Source organism: Lupinus angustifolius, chromosome LG11, assembly GCF_001865875.1.
Source record: "Lupinus angustifolius cultivar Tanjil chromosome LG11, LupAngTanjil_v1.0, whole genome shotgun sequence".
NCBI classification, from domain to species: Eukaryota; Viridiplantae; Streptophyta; class Magnoliopsida; order Fabales; family Fabaceae; genus Lupinus; species Lupinus angustifolius.
Window position 1 is genome coordinate 33,258,580 of NC_032019.1, and position 18,239 is coordinate 33,276,818.

Consider the following 18,239-nt stretch of genomic DNA (forward strand, 5'->3'; position numbering starts at 1 on the left):
AAAATATGATATGTTTTTACATTTATACCCTTATGTTTATTATGATAATTGATAAGACAAATTTATCTTTCAAACTAAAAGGAAAAATTGCATTTGTCTCTCCATTAATGGAGAGGAACCTAACTCCAATTTTACATCACAAAATATCTCTCTCTTATTTTTAAGATTCTACAAAAACACACAATAGGTCTGTTATGCCATTGTACATATTAGAGACAATTAAGGTTTTAAACCATGGTCAATAAAATGCAGTCCATAAACAAAACTGTAGATAAAATATCAGGTCTACAATCACATCCCAAACTGTTAATTGTGGCTGCATTTTGAATTAATTAACATAAACACAACATAACTACAAATCCTGGAAACAAATAACAATGAAAAAAATCCATAATCTAACACAATATTTAGGTAATGAATCATCAACTCGTCGATGCAACAATATCAATAGTATACAAGAGTTTAAAGTTTTGTTAAGCAATCTATCATACTAAAGGTAATGCCTATAAAGTATAACTATATAAACCAAACATTGTGTAATTAGATAGGCAAACATGTCATATGCCTTGACATTTAACATAGAAGATGAATGAATAATTTCAATTATATCCTTGTCTTCTACAGTAAAAATGGTAATAATTATTATAATAAAAACAAAAATGGTAAGAATTGTAATGGGTCACTCAAATATTTTATCATAAAAATGACTAATATGCCACACAGTCCCTATTGAAACCAACATCACTAATCTTTACCATATTAGTAGAGAGGCAAGAACATCTTTAAAAAAGAAACTACACATCAACATGTCTTCTAATTCATCACTAACCTTTACCATATTTCAGTCATTATAATGGGTCACCTGCATCCAGGGTAAATGATTCCAAAAAAATGTGGAATCAAGGATATTATTGAGATATTCATCGACTTAAAGGTGATGATGGTGTCACTCTCACATTTAATTTAATTGCTGAATGTACTTTGTGTCTTACCTAAAAATAGCAACCTGAAAAAATGAAAACTTCATCAAAAGTGGAAATGAAAAAGGGAATGATTTAATTTACCTTAGATTACAATTTGAATGATAATGTGATGATGATGAAAACTCGGATCCATGTCAGGAAGAGTGTCTGAATTGCATTGTCATGTAGAACTATAACCATTTGTAGAAAAGTATTCCTTTAACATTAACGGAGAAATGAAGCAAACCAGAGTGACCTAAATTTGGAATTAAGGAAACTAGAGATGAAGCAAACCAGAGATGAAAATGGATAATAAAGAAGCATTAATTGCAGTTTTGAAGTTTGAGATTTGGGTATGATGAAATGGTGGATAAGTTATTTGATAGAGGCCAAATTTGGAATATCATTTACTTCATTACAATTAACAATTATATTGGATAAGTTAAATGGGTGAGTTTTACTTAAAGAATGTGGAGGTTACTTAGAATAAAGACTAAAATTGGAATAAGAAAATTACTCCACTCATGATAATTAACTATTGTTTTGCCTTTATCTAATACTAGTGTGTACAGACACTTCGTGTCTGTCAGCGAATATTGTATGATACTACATATTCAATTTTTATATATTATATTTTTTTTTGTTTATGATAATATTTAATTTAAGGTGAGATATGTGGTTAATTAATGTATTGGTGGTAGTTGCTTAGGATTATATAGTTTTTTTTGTAAAAATTAAATAATATTAAGGGCAATATAGGAAATGAAAATTACACCATGGGGGGAGTTATTTTAAGTTTTTGCTTATATATAGTATAGCCAAATCCAAGTATTCCATTTACAAGTAGACATAAAAATTCCAACAGATATGTATACCTAAGAATAGGAACTAAAGTGGAAATGAAAAAGGGAATGATTTAATTGACTTTAGATTACAATTTGAATGGAAATATGATTGTGGTGAAAACTTGGATCCATGTCCAGAAGAGTGTTTGAATTGCACTATCATGTGAAACTACACAGCCATTCATATAAAAGTATTCCCTTAATATCAACAGAGAAATGAAGCAAACTAGAGTGACCTAAATTTGGAATTAAGCAAACCAGAGATGAAACAAACTAAAGATAAAAATGGGTAATATAGAAGCATTAATTGCAGTTTTATAGTTTGAGATCTGGGTATGATGAGATGGTCAAATTTGGAATACCATTTACTTCATAACAATTAACAATTGTATTGGATAAGTTAGATGAATCAGTTTTACTTAAATAATGTGGATGTTACTTAAATATAGAGTAAATGCTAAAATTAGAATAAGAAAATTACTCTATTAATGACAATTAACTATTGTTTTTCCTTTATCTCTTAGTATAGATATAACAATTTTATTTAATATTATATTTATTTAAATATTTAGAAAGTTTTTGTTTGTTAAACAAATTTAAAAAGCATAAACGTGTTAAATGGCATTACATAGTGAAATTATGTGAAAATTAGCCTTAGTCACTACTATTGGCTTGATTTGGTAACTTTGGAATTTGATGACTTTAAAATTTAGATCCATCTAAAATATTATTGACACATTTAAATTTAGTTAATCAAATTCGATTATAATTCATTGTTTCTTCACAAATTAGTTTATATGATTACCTAATGAAAGTTAGCTAATTATAGTTTAAATAGTTGCTCAATCATGGCTCAAGTTTAAGAGAGTTGAGTTAATCAAACTGAAAAAATCATAGTTGTCATAAATTTTAGGATGTTATATTATTCAATTTAATATCAATATGCCACTTCTATGATTAGTAAGAAAAATGTTTAATTATTATAAATTTTAGGGACAAAAAAAGTGTAGAAGTGGCAAAATTACCAACAAAAAAAGAATGAAAATAGTGTTATTTATCTACACACCCCTCTTTCTATCTTTTACCCTTTGATCCCTTTTGATCCCTTTTGATCCATTCTCATGCACTTTTTCTTCAAATCCCTACTTCACTTCACTTTCCCCCAAATTTATCAATTCAATAAAAACCCTAATTTTCTGTTAGATCTCTCTCAATTGGGTTATGGAAATGGCTTCTAGCCCCCGCACCGTTGAAGATATCTTCAAAGACTTTAGCGCTCGAAGAACCGGTGTTGTTCGTGCTTTGACTCATGGTGTGTACTCTCTTTTCTTTCCAAATTCCCATCTGGGTCTTGTTTTTTTCCATATGAGTATCTTAAAGTTCTTAACTTTATCCTTTGTTTTGTTTTTTTCCTCAGATGTTGATGAATTTTATGGTCTCTGTGATCCAGGTAAAGGTTAATCGCGGATCTGATTTTAATTAATCAGTTAATTGATTATATATATTATTTACTTAAAAACATGTTTTTTTGTTGCTACTTGTTTAGTTTCTGGGTTGTGATTTGTGAATGAATTGTGCATGTTTTTTGTCGTGTTAGTCAAAGTTGATTTTTAACTGATTTTGAGGAAAATTAAAATTAGTATGACAGAATATAAAAGTCATATTTTTCATGTTCTTTTTGCAATGTTTAGTTTAAGTGGAAACTTGAAAATTAAATTTTACTAGGATTGAATTGTTCTAAATCTTTGAGTTTGTTATGTAATGCCACACTTGTAATCCATGTTTAGCTTGCTGAATTTCAGTTTCAAGTAAACTGAAACTTAAATCAGTTATCAAAAGTTTTAATTTCTCTGGTTTGATTATACTACAACCATACAACTACCAAGCCTTTTGCTTCTAGGTAAGTTGGCTACATTGATCAAAAAATGTCTTTTCATAATTTGTGTTTATAGATAAATCATTTATATCTAAATCCTTCTAAATGGTTTCGTACTAATAATAAGTAATTTATGTGTCCTTACTCCTTAGTCCTTACATAAAATTCATAGTTTTTGGTGTGTTTGTTTTAAGATAAGGAGAACTTGTGCCTCTATGGACATCCGAATGAAACATGGGAAGTGACTCTGCCAGCAGAGGAAGTTCCACCGGAGCTCCCTGAGCCAGCTCTTGGAATCAATTTCGCTAGAGATGGTATGAACCGCAGGGACTGGCTGTCTCTTGTTGCTGTGCACAGTGATTCATGGTTGCTTTCTGTCGCATTTTATCTTGGAGCTCGTCTTAATCGCAATGAAAGGTAACAATTTATTGCTTTGGTGGAGGTGCATACATTTGATAGTAATTGAGTTTTTTTGGCTCTCTCTGTTAAGGACATGCTTAAGCACATTGTTTGATGTTGAAGTACATGGCTAACAATTGGAGTTATTGGTTGCTATATGCATCTAAATCTAAAGTAATCACGGTGTTGGTAGATGAATGTCTCAGAAGAAATGATGTATTTTTTTACAAAGTTGTGATGGTCCTATGTTTTCTGTGGTCTTCTGTGATGCTAGATATTCATACATGCATTCCTTAGAAGGGCAGTACCCGAAATATAAAAATATGAACTTGAGATTACCGACGGGAGTAGCCATTAGCCATGGTGACTGCTCCAATGTTTTCCATGAAAGTCCGTGTCTGCAATGAGTAATCAACCAAGTTACAGCATTGACATTTTGAATTTACCTCTTTACGCAGCTCCCAAAGCTGTGACTTAATTATCCATGATTATTTTCAGCAATTAAGTTAAATAAATATTGACAATTTTCGGAAGACAACAACTATGTGGGTTTTTTGAGTTAGGGGTGTTTATCTGGAAAAAAAATGAAATCACTTCTTAAATGCTTTTACTTCTTCCCATTCATGCTGCTTTTTTTGTAGGATTGTTTGAGGAATTGAGGTACTAAGGGGATTAAAGACCTCAAAGATACTTGAGGGAAATATATGCAATTGAGTTTAACCTTTTCATTTGTATGGTAGAATGAAGTTATTGTTTCTTCTAATTTTTCCTTATTTTATTCCCTCTGATAATAAGCTACTGTGATTGGAAGAGATGTGAATCGATACAACTTACGTCTATTGGATTTCTTTGCTCATTATTGTTTTGTAGCATTCTGTTTATCATCATCTGCTGCAACTTGGCATATGATTCTGTCCATTGATGGTTCCCCGTATTCTTTATGGCAGGAAACGTTTATTTAGCTTGATCAATGATCTTCCCACAGTTTTTGAAGTTGTTACTGACAGGAAACCAATTAAGGAAAAGTCCACTGTGGATAGTGGAAGCAAATCTCGAGGTAGCAGCAAGGTTAGTTTTTTTCTCTTTACTAGCTATAATTGTTTCTTTGTTTCTATTGGGCGTGCCACCAGAGGTTAGTTTAAAGGCATATGTGGTAATTCCTGTGCTTTCTGAAAGTTGCTTCTAATATATTTAATGATAAAAGTTAATATGTCAATATCATTATGCTGGTAAGTAATTCAAATATCCAGGTTTTTTTGTGTGGATGTGTTCATATCTGGCAAACAAAAGCATGGGTAACTTATAAAAGCATCTCTTATGCAATGCTTGGTATGAGGAATATACGAAGCGGGATAGAGTGTACGGTTGTGTTCTCTTTGGTCCACCCTTTCAGTGAAATTAAAATGTTCAATTTTGAACCCTGATGTCCTATCCTGTTCTATTTATCAAATACTCCAAACTTATGCTAGAACCTATATATTCTTCCCATCCTTTTGTAGCATGTCTACCAAGTGCTACTACCTTAGCATGCTTATTGTGGGAGGCGAGACTGTCAGATGAGTGAATCATAAGTCATAACTAGAGTTCAAAGTGATCGGGAAAGTCAAACCTGAGACGTGCATGTGGACTTGTTGACATCTTTACTTTTTATTTTAGTTTTGGTACTTAACTTAAAGGTTAAAGGGTCTGACCCGTCCTTGGACCTTGCACATAATGAGAGTTTATAAGCACTAGGCTGCTTCTTTTTATGTCTAACTTCCACAAACAGATTTTGGGCAGTACATACATATACCAAAGTAGGCCATAGAATTTCTGAATCTTAATACTGATGTGATGGAGTACATTATATACAGTTGTGTCCGCTAGAATCAGCTCAGTTGGTAGAGTTGTGGAACATGAAGTGTGGGCATGCCCATGTTCAAACCTCGGGAAATGTGCTTTCTCCCCTGCTCCCTTAAAAATGTTTGCATATAGAAAATTAAAATTATACGAAGCTTTACTTAGTACCGTGATATTTGGTTCTGTATGTTAAAAAAATACCATTAGCTTATTCAGAGTTTATAATTATAATTTAAGGCTTTCAGGATGTGCAAAACCATGCTGTGCTATAATTTATATTCCCCATATGATTCGAGCTTATATGTTTATCTGCAGAGATCTAGTGATGGGCAAATTAAAAGCAACCCGAAGTTTGATGAGGGATATGAGGAGGAAGAAGATGAGCATAGTGAAACCCTTTGTGGTAGCTGTGGCGGCAATTACAATGCTGCCGATGAATTTTGGATTGCCTGTGATATATGTGAGAGGTGGTTCCACGGGAAATGCGTGAAGATGACCCCTGCAAAGGCTGATAGCATAAAGCAATACAAGTGCCCTGCTTGCAGCTTAAGGCGGGGTAGGCCTTAAGGCTGAAGAAAATATGTGAAGTGCATTAATGCTGTGGCTGACACATTGTTACATCAGTTAGAGATATTCATGTAATGAGTCTAGTAATAACTATCTATGTTGATGGGGTTATAATTTCTCAAGGATTAAGTTTATTTTCACCAAGTTGAATGCTTAAAGTATGTTATACATATTATTCAAAGAATAGCAAATTATAAATTCTAATTTGTTAATCAATTGATATCTGCTTGAATGTACACATTGTATGGTTTTCTTCTATATTGTTTGAGAACATGATAGATGGTTATGTTAATTATATAATGAAAGTATTATGTGAATGGTGTGTCTATTGTATGTGTATAGGTTGTGAATCTACAGGTGAAATAATCTCTAAAGCTTCTTGGATCACCCTCTTGTATTGCATTTTTTCCACTTGTTTAGAAAATACCATTAGCATATCTCTATAATTGTTAAACTGGAGCGGTTAACTTCAACAAAATCAGCTAACTAGGAAAAATATATTGCTAAACTAAACCCAATTGACAATGATTCATCTTGAAACTTGCTGTATACTTTTTTTTTATAGTAAAATGGTATCAGAAAATGGTTACTACCATTCGATAGTGGAGCAATTTGGTTACCTCAACCTCAAGGTTTTTACATTAGAGGGTACTTTATAATTGAGAAATCAATGATTACATGTTTGTAGTTTTCTACATGCATTACAAAAGGAGTTGTTATAGTTGTAAGTTATGTTGATTTCATAATCAATAGACATAAATGTATACTTTATCTTCTAAACTACATGATGCTGTTTAGAAGAGCTAAATTCAATGAGTAATGGAACATAAGGTTGCAAGTATGTGCTCATATGGTATCTAAAACCTATGTTGTTAAGCAACAAATCATAAGTCACTCAGATGGATCTACCATACTTGTGTGTGCCATATACAAATCATACTAGTAATAATGTTCTTAGATTTGTTTGTTGGGAGCAACATCAAAAGGCATATTTAGGGAAATGAAGGGTATGGGTATTTTTAAACTAAACATTTATCATGTCAAAAGCCATTTGTAGGTGCCTCATCCTCCTTCTTGATCTTGAGTCCTCTCCTTACATTTACTTGAACTAAGATCGTCTTGATTTTTTTTAAGCATGAGTCAGCAACTATTTTCTAGACAAAATCATTGGCAGTGATAAGTATGATTGAATGAACAAATCAGAGTCCAGAGTACAAATTACATGACATTCACACTGATAAAAACAAATTCTGTCTGCACTAAACAGTTCTGATGCAACATTGTCAAACCAGAAGGCATGAGTGGTTAAAACAAGTGGAATCATACATGCCATACACTATTGGCTCCAAGGCACCATGTTTTACAGAAGCATGTATATTTTGGCGTACTCCTTCCTTGGAGACTCGCACAGCGCCATGTGAAAAGTACCCCGTCTATCGGGGAATGAAGTAATCATCACAAAGAAGCCAAGTCTAAAGCGTAGGAGGAACATTACACTATCTGGAAAGACAGATCGCCAACATCTTAGGCAACTACTCAGCTCCCAAGTTTAAAGAACCATCTTTCATCAACTTCAAGCTTAAGCTGTTGAATCTTCCTCGTGAGTAATGTCTAGATGCTTTTCTCCAATCTGTTCCAGTTTTCATCATAGCCACAAATTCCTCATAGCTGATTCGTCCATCCTGCAATTGTCCACAAATTTTAGAAGGTAAGATTCTCTATCCCTAATCAAGATCACATGTAAAGAAAGAATTAAAGAATATTCACCTTGTCTGTATCTACTTCTTGGAAAATATCATTTGCTACATCTGCACAATCCTCTGCTCCATCTTCCATCAATGCATTTTGTAGCTCATCTGGTTCAATATATCCATTCCCATCCTTGTCAAAATAGGAGAAGGCCTTGCGAAGATGCTCATCATTAGCCATCCTTTTTAAATGAAGGAAAACAGCCACAAATTCTCCGTAGTCAAGTGTTCCCCTCCCATTACCATCTACCTGTTATAAACAATCAATGGTTTAAAGGCATAATGAGACCAATTTCAATCAGGAATGTTATACTTTTAGTACCATTTGAACATAAAGTATAGCATGAAAAGATGGGCACTGGCATGCTTTGTTGCATGGTCCTGCTAGTTAGTCTTTGAGTGTTTTTTAATGTGAGGATGGATTGCCCTCTTGCAATTTCTCTCTTCTCAACTAATAACATTTCTTTTATTATAATAAAGCATAAAAACAGGGCATAAGAAATAAAAAAGAGAATGAACAAAAAAAGAGAATAGTGGCCCCAGTTTTAGAATGATTTAGCTGAACATGCTACATCCCCACCAAGACTGATAATAGAAAATATATCAGAGAAGTATACATTTCGACTCATTTGAATATTGGTATCAATAGATATCATTTTTGGTTTGTCAATATGATGCACTGTGCGAAGTTGCAAGTGACACCTTCCGACACAATTAATTAGAGGAACAAGAGAAAGTTGAGCATACTCACAGCTTCTATCAGCATCTTTACTTCAGACTCAGCAAGTTGGGATTCAAAATTTTGGAATCCAGCTTTTAGTTCTTCGATGGAAACTATACCATCATTATCACTATCCATCTTCTTGAACATATCTTTGATGTCTTCAACTTCTTCATTGGATAAGAAATCAGCAATTACCTGTTTTCAAATGTACAATTTTAGTTCTAATACAGAAATATAAAAAAAATAACACTGGGTAAAGATAGCACTAGATGCAGTGAACCAACCCTGAGTGCTTTTCTTTTGAATCTATTCATCATTGAAAACTGCTTAAGCCTTGACTTGACAACATCTCCAAGAGGAACATTGGGAGCCTTCTTAGCATTTTGGAGCCAAGGATGCTCTACAAGACAGGAAAATGAAAACATGATAAAGATATGCATGATTCTGACTGATAATTTGTTGACATTATCATTGTAAGTAGTTTCAAGTCAAAATAACTAAGAACTACTAATTATAAAAAAGAATGCAACAACAACCATGCCTTAATCCCACTATTTGGGGTCAGCTACTATAAAAAGGAATATACATACATAACTCTATCTCCTTCAAACATCTACTTCATTTCCCCTTCAAAGTTTGTTCTCGAATAATCAAACTTACAAATGAAAGAGAACTTTTCAGAATTTAAAATATAAAATACAGAGGAAAACATCATAAATGAAGACCGCAATACAGGAGATAATTTTTAGCACTTTTTTGCTTGAATTGTCTTCAAAAGATATTAAACCCAACATAAAAACAATAAATCATTTCAATGCCAAAATGTTCAGCATTCAATTGAGTTTTCAAACAGTACGTTAGAGTAGGATATAATAAGCATGGAAAGAGACCAACATACCGATCACTTGTTTGGCAGTTAATCGAAGCTTAGGGTCAGGTTCTAACATTTGCTTAACAAGACTTTTAGCACTTTCAGAAATACTGGGCCACGGTTCCCGTTTGAAATCTATAAGCCCTCGAAGAATGGCCTGTGCAACCCCTTGTTCAGATTCTGCATTAGAATTAACCTTGGTGATATATCATATATCGAATTTAACTTATGAGCTGATGGAATCATAAAAGACATGAGTTCACAAGCACAAAACTGCGTCATACACATGAATCAAAACAAAACACACAACTAGTAAAATGAAAAGCCCATGGAAGCTCGTGCATAAGAAGTAATGGAGGGCATGCCAAATGCGTACTGAGTACCATAAGAATCTTAGAATTAAGAATGTAATTACCAGCCCAAAATGGGGGAACACCACACAATAAGATATAGAGAATCACTCCTGCACTCCATATATCTATTTCTGGCCCGTAGTTTCGCTTAAGCACCTCGGGAGCCATATAATATGGACTTCCAACAATTTCTGAGAACCTCTCACCTGGAAATTCAAACATTATCCATAAAACAACATTACAAAATTACATGTCAGATACTATAAGCAATGAAAAACATTGAACTCATAAAACAAGCATAAGCAATGTAACACAATATGCTCTAAGATGACAAAAGCACCAGCAAGAGATGTTATATGCTCAACCTATCAATGATATATGCTCAACCAATCGATGAATGTCCATAGCACTGGATTAAGCAGACAGACTGTGGTCTATGGTTTTTATTTTTTCCAATTTATAACCACCAAAACAAAACAAAAAACACTATCTGTTGTTTGTGCAGTGCCATGCCATGCCACAGGAAAATCAGTAGATAGCACTTCACAGCTAATGTTATTATTTTTATCCAAATTAAGTGTGGAAACTCCACGTATAGTTGAAACAAAGATCACACTTTACGCTACAATTGGCAGAAGGGTTCGGAAATATTGATTAGCTTGGACCAACCCACATTCCACACAATCTCCTTCCTTATGCTTAACCAAAAAATTTCAGAACAAATATATTGTTACACTGAAACAATAGAGTGCCAAACTTAGGCTTAGCTGACCTTTTACATAAACTACAGATCCAGATCAAAGGCAGACTCCATACTGAAAATGCTGTTTACAACAGAGTAAGCTAGGGTTCCATAAAAATGATGCACAGAAATTGAGATTTGTAAGTGGCAAGGACATGTTATGTCTATTGTTTGGGTGCACATCTGTTGTCTCAGAATGAGTGTCACTCATGTGCCATGATCTTTTGATTGGTTGAAAAATATGTATTTAATTTAAAATTTAATTTTTAATTATTTTTTTGACCATTCATGGCTTATGACACATGGAGTGACACTCATTATGGGACAGCAGATGTGTTCCCCTATTGTTTGAATACAGCTCTCCTCTTAACTTTTCTTATATGCTTCAAATGCAAAAAGTAAACTGAACAGAGCTTAATTGTATCAAGTATGCCCGACTACATAATCTTCACAAGCACCCCAGACAAGAGCATCACCAAAAGAGTCATTCAAAGAATAATTTTGCACAAGAGCTAAACAATTTCAGGCATTTCAATTTGTTATCGATCAAGTAGTGTTCAATCCTTATTCGTTTCCCAGATCGGCACAATTATGGACTTGTTATTAGGGTTGATTCAAATTCCAAACGAATTCACTAATTTTACACACTAATTAACAACTCTTAATTTAATGCAGGGCATTATATTAACTTCGGTACACATCTTTTTTTCTAGAGTTTGGTACTGGGGTGAGTTGTCAAACATTTACCACAACCTTTATTTAAAACCTTGATTAAAGAGCATTCTACTTGAGTGATCTCTTTTGTATCACTTCCCCTGTATGCTTAATACATTTTTAAACATGTACTTTGAGTTGATTCAAACTTCCGTTATTTGAGTTGATTCAGGAACATGTGATAAGGTTGTGCTACTAACAGTTATTCGAGTTTATTCAAATTCCATACCGCAATAACAACGAATATGAATTATGAATTGATTCAAATTTCAAATGCCACATCAAAATCCTTCTTCCTAATACTTAAATTCCAAAAGTTGAAAAGAGTAAAATAAATACCTGGCTTGAAAAATATAGAGAGTCCAAAATCAATAGCCTTAAGAGGCGAATTCTCCTTCTTATTTGCAAACAAGAAATTCTCCGGTTTCAAGTCTCTATGAATCACTCCATGCTTATGACATAGCTGCACAACCTCCACAATCGTTCTCGTCACCGCAGCCGCCGCCCTCTCCGTATAATGCCCCCTCGCCACAATCCTATCAAAAAGCTCTCCACCCTCACACAGCTCCATCACCAGGTGAACCGCATTGTCGTCCTCACACGCCTCACGGAACGCCACGATGCTCCGAGACTCCGGGAGGTGACGCATAATAGCCACCTCCCGCCGTACATCCTCCACATCGATCGCGGTCCGGAGCTTCCGCTTGGAAATTGACTTGCAAGCGAGAAGTTCGCGAGTGCCGCGGTCGATGCAGAGGTAGGTGACGCCGAATTCGCCGCGGCCGAGCTCGCGGTCCACCAGGTACTTGTCCTCGATGTTGGAGCTAGGGACGGCGGTGATGACGGTGGTCGGAGTTGTATGCTTCTTCTTAGTTGTGGCGGCTGATGGTTTAGTGTGATCGGTGGATTTGACGTCTTCGCGAGCCACCGCGGCGGGGGATCTGCAACAGTTACCCATGGGGAGTGGTGGTTCACGGAGGAGGAGGGTAAATTAGGGTTTTCACATTACAGGGTAGAAACCCTAACTAACTTTAACAGTGAAGCTTGTTGTTGAAGTTAGTGTAGTGATGAATTTGCGGTATAATTAAAAGAGTGTGAAAATGAATGAAGGTTGAAGAAGAAGAGTGTGACTCTATATACTTATATTTTGTATATTCCCTTTTTGTTTTAGAAATTACTTTTTTTAACTTTTTGCCTGTCATAATAATTAATATTTGTCTTCCTAAAAGGAAATCATAAATAGCTAGATATTTTGTGAAATAAAGATAGAGTATTTAGATTTTCTAAAATTAATGGACTTGACATTACTTAAATATTATTTTATAATTTATTATATATTCTTATAAATTGAAATATATATGTTTTATTAAAATCATTCTTATTTTTATTAAAGTCTCACAAGCTGATTTACATGATTTCTCTTCCTTTTTATTTTTTGATTCACATTTTCTTATAAAAATAAATATAAAATCATTCCCTAAAAATGAGTACTCTTAAAGAAATGAAGGAAAAATATTTTTATTTTGATAAAAATGGCTCCCATTTAGCCTTTTATAACTTGGTTTGGTATATACTTTATTTATAGTAAAAGAAAATATTTGAATAATTATTTTAGAAAAGTCCTTGGAATTCAGAGCATGCATAATGTATTACTAAGCAAACACTCATAACGTAATTGATCATATGCATGGATTCAGACTTGTAGTGGATTAAACTGTGCGGTCATGAACCCAACATCTTCTGATTTTTTAACCGTATATAGAATGAAAAAGAATAGTTTCATTCTTATTTGGGATTTACACGTTATTTTATAATTTATTACAATTTTTTATAAAATAAGAACATCATTTAACTTTTCCTCTAAATGACAAACATTTTTATCATTTTTATTTGGTTCACACAACCTACCTCATACTTTTATATTTTACAATAAATATAGCAAAATATTAAAAATAATAACTTATTTATTTATTAATAAAAATTGTTATAATTTATTATAAATCTTATAAATCAATTATAAAAAAAATTGTTGTTAACATACATGTAATCGATGGAATTTTCTTTCAAGGAAGTTAAATTCGGGTTTTTTGGTTTATTTATTTATTTATTTTAGTTTCTTCAAAATTTTAATTTTTTGTAATGATTCTAGATTCTTTTATGTTTATGAATATTTTGATGTTTCTGGATATGTTTGTGTTTGTATTTATTCACGAATTATTTACACCTAAACATCATCATATTAAACTACTAATTAATATGTCACATATGGTTCCATCTAGTTCTCTTACACATTATTTAAATATTATTTGAATTACTCCCCTCATTATCGAATTTTGATATCGAAAATTGATAACTAGTATCATACAAAGGGATTGAATGAGCTACATTGCAAGCCAAAGGGGACCTTAGTATGTTTCATATACTGAGAATAAGTGGGTCTTATGGGGCACTCTACCAACCAGTTTTTCCTTTTCCATTTCTATTTTGTAATGTTGCTTTGCATTCTTAGAATACTAGCTTATTTTAGAAGCTATATATTATTGTCACAAACTGAAAAAAAGGGATAAAATTATGAGTCACTATACCTTTTTGAAACTGAGACATATTATATTAGATGGTCCATTATTAATTGGGGGACAAGAGTAATCATGCTTCATTTTCTATTCAGTTTATTCTGATTGGAAGTAGAGAACAATGACAAAAAAAACTGAGACTCACACAGCTAGATGAAGGTTATATAGCCAAATCTTCATTTAGATTTGATTCTCTAATGAATTTAATTACACAACCAACCTCAATGCTATCACATGAATGGAATGAAAAAAATGGTATTAACTACTAATTAATTAGTGATTGGCAAGATAGGAAGCAAGTAGCAGCATATGATATAGCATATTAAATCATTACTAGAAGGTAAATTACATATATATATTAGTAAGGAATTTTTGCATTCAAAAATGAAATTGAAGAATTTGCAAACTTTGGTAAAGATTCAAGCTTGACATTTTACTTACAAACTTCCTTTTTAATGATGTTTCTATGAACAACCATGAGTAGTATAAGGAAAATGAATAATAGAGTCAAAACTAACTTGCTGCAAAAGTTAACTTTTAGCAATATTGTCATAGTTTTCTTTATTGCTTGAGTATAGCATTCTTTTCAGCCAAACCATATTGTTTTTGTTAGCCTAATGTTCTCTTCATATTGCTAAATCAGGGGCTAAGTTAATACAATATCAAGAATGATTTTTCCCATTTTTAATCAATCACAAGTGATTGTCAAAGATCAACTACTACTACAGAATCTTGTTATTTGCAAGTCCAAGAATAATGTATATTCTTTTGTTTTCTAACTTGTCCTATTAGCTATTTGGTTTAAAGTATGGTAGGGAAACACATGCACACCCTACTTTATGCTTATGAATTAAGACAAGAAATATTGTACCCTTGACCACTAATAAGTCCAAAAAAGGATAAGTAACTACATTCATCAATAATAATCACAATTATGTATGAGATATGAGAATTTCATCTATTTCTCTCAGTCAAGAATTATGCCATCATTGTGTAAGTTACTTGCATTGAGGTAACTTGAGTTGTAAACAATATAATGATAAATAACACAAGTTCCTATCCTAAGAAATCTATGCATTAAAATATGGGTCAAATTACTCTACATGATTAAAGTTCTTCCCAAGATGAACTTTATAAGTCAATCTTTCCTTTTAACATGGTTGTTTGCAATGATAGAAAATGAGATGGGTAGGGTGCAAAAGGTTCATTTGTCTGTCTCCTTCAGCACACTAATATTCCCAAAGACTATTTGTTGGTTGAAAAGCAACAAGCATGATTGAAGAAAAAAGAGAGAATATTTAGAATTTTGGCTTAAATATTTTAAAGAGGATCATTTCAATGAAATCATTTGATAGAAGTCCCCTTCACTGGACATAGTTTCAACATTAAACAAACCATGTTAGAGTAAAGAGTAGTGTCTTCTTTTAAAGCAAATACAAATTCGTGTCAATGTTTTTGGATAAGGAAATCTGAAATTTGAATGGTCAATCCTCAAAATAATATGTCTAGTTCTATTTTAAATGACAAAATAACTTTGATTTCCTAAGATTAAAAAAATAAAATATTGTACATTAGTGTTTTTTCTCCATGAAAAATATTATACATTAATTCCACTAGTTTAATGGAGAGCACATCTGCATCTCCTGTTCCACAATTTGTATTATTTCATGTGTCATAAGTTTGTGATTGATTTAAAAAATACTTAATAATTTTAACTTAAATATATTTTTATTGACCAATTACAAGCACATAATATATGGAATGAAAAAACTTTGGGACAGTGTACCACTTTAGTATAGCATTTCCTCACAAAAGTGAATTATACATCAACTCCAATGCATACGATAATAGAATTAAAGAAAACTTACCTTTCTCAAAAAACGGATGCATAACGATTCACCTTCCCTTTCTCTAAAAACGAGAGGCATGATTCAGTACATGCCACTTTAATGAAATCATTTGAGCTCCCGATTATTATGACTTAAATATATAAGGAAAGTCCAAATCTAAAAGATTAGTCTATTAGATTAGATAGCTTTTTGACTTAAGTATCATACTGAATTGCTATTATACTTGTTGTTTGCATAGCTCGCAACAATTCTGAATAGCACGAAATAATCTTTATTGACTAGGTCACAATCATGTCGCTTTCTTTAAGACGTTTTATGGTACTGCTAAAATTGTGTAAGCAGACTATCAACCACGTCACCCCCAAGATAAAATAGTCTGTTCTTTGTTTATACAATTTCTTAATGCACTGTAAGAATCATTCTCGAATACACCCACAATACTGACTACTAGTGCTACTTCTCGAAATCCAACAATATGGTTACCCGTGCCAATTCTTTACCCACAATACTGACTACTAGTGTCAGTTCTCGAAATCCCACTTTGGCTGAGTATGCCAATTCTAAAGTGCCACAGGAAGAAAGGGGGAGACGGTTGCCGGAAATGCGTCAGTGAAGTATTAGGGGAGAAGGTTGTCGGAAATGCGTCGGCGAAGTATTAGGGGGAGAAGGAAAAGTTTAGCGAAAACACCTTCAACTTGGTGCGAGTTCTAATGAAGGGATGAGACCTCTATTTATAGCCTGAAGCCTCCAACAGATCCCCCATCCGACTGTGCAAAAATTCTAACGGTCAGATCATCCTACGACCAGGAAGAGATCTCACACGGATCTGCCTCCCACTGACCGAGATCTTCTCCTTTGACTGGGTTTCTGTCACACAGATCTCCTTCACTCTCAAATAGTGTTGACTTCGTCAAACACGTGTGGAATGCGTATGTTGACTTGGTCAACACACATTCCAAGCTCATATAGCCCAAAAAATAAATAAATGTTTATTTAAAAAGAATGTTGGGCCCAAGCCCGACCCGAACCGGCCGGGTAGCAAAGGAGGTGGTGGTGCGCGTATGTGGAGGGGTTTTGTTTGTGTGAGTCTTCACTCACCCACAAAACCAATTGTACCCCTTAGGGCACACCCCAATGATGAAACTTAAGGCTTATAAAACATTCAAACTTCCCTCCTCAAAGCAATATGAAACTAGTGAGTTTTTTCATTTCAAAAACTAAAAAATCACCATAAATGACATCATTAATGCACATTAAAACCACTTCAAAAACTCATCATTTTTAACAAATTCCAACAATACTCAATGTAATACTTCTAACATTGCCGTCACTTTAATGGTCGATGTCTACAATGACTTTCACTTTAATGACACTGACCAAATGATAGTCCTTTCTCTTTTGGCAGTTTCACTTACCTATCAGTTTTCGGTAATGTATCTTAATCCAACCTATAAGTAGGTTTTTCCGTTACACAACTCTCAATGAAATATACTAGTTATTAGGACTTACGTACATCAGGAAGTCCAACCCAAAAGACTAGTCTATTATATGAGTTAACCTCTTAACTTAATATCACATTGAGTTTGTTATTATACTCATTATGAGACTCCTAATACAAACTTGATGCGTTCTCACAAAAAATCCTAATTATCCATGTGTTTTATGGCAAACTTAACTACAGCCACACAGGTGAAAGAAAAGGAAGTTGATGTTAAACAACTAATACTCATATGAATTGAATAGACTCAAAGACAGTCTAAAGCTGGTCCTCAATTCAATAGACTCAAAGAACTCCATATGAAAATGATAAGGTTGAAGATGGATTTCTAGGAATTTACCAAGAACTCGATGAGAGAACTCTGAATTATTATTGAGTAATTGAGAAGATATTACAAGAGAGAAAGTTTCTGTTTTCAGAGTATGAACTGTTTTCTGAAAAATAGATACCTTTCTATTTATAGCCATACCTAACTGTTTTAACCGAAACAATTAGCTAAAAAAGGAAAATTACAATAGTTGGCAATTATACAAGTAAATGACTAAAAATGAAAAGATCCCTATCAATATCCTATCCTCAAACAATCCTTGACCTCAAGGTTTGAAAAACGGATACTTTTTCTGCAAGTCATAAAAGAATTCCCATGTTGCATCTTCATCCAATTGATGCTTCCATTTC

The 18,239-nt window shown here is 33.2% G+C and overlaps 2 protein-coding genes across 2 annotated transcripts; one reads left to right on the forward strand and one right to left on the reverse strand.

The window, feature by feature from the left end:
* On the forward strand, nt 2,885–6,726 carry LOC109361008 (PHD finger protein ALFIN-LIKE 1-like). The gene is made up of 5 exons (XM_019606278.1): nt 2,885–3,119; nt 3,225–3,257; nt 3,878–4,100; nt 5,030–5,150; nt 6,237–6,726. The coding sequence occupies exons 1-5, from the start codon at nt 3,029–3,031 to the stop codon at nt 6,486–6,488; spliced, it is 720 nt and encodes a 239-aa protein (XP_019461823.1). The 5' UTR covers nt 2,885–3,028; the 3' UTR covers nt 6,489–6,726.
* LOC109360267 (calcium-dependent protein kinase 13-like) lies at nt 7,656–12,753 on the reverse strand. Its single transcript, XM_019605016.1, has 7 exons — nt 11,980–12,753; nt 10,247–10,390; nt 9,859–10,011; nt 9,245–9,360; nt 8,988–9,155; nt 8,256–8,486; nt 7,656–8,170 (listed from the first exon to the last, which is right to left on the reverse strand). The coding sequence occupies exons 1-7, from the start codon at nt 12,596–12,598 to the stop codon at nt 8,021–8,023; spliced, it is 1,581 nt and encodes a 526-aa protein (XP_019460561.1). The 5' UTR covers nt 12,599–12,753; the 3' UTR covers nt 7,656–8,020.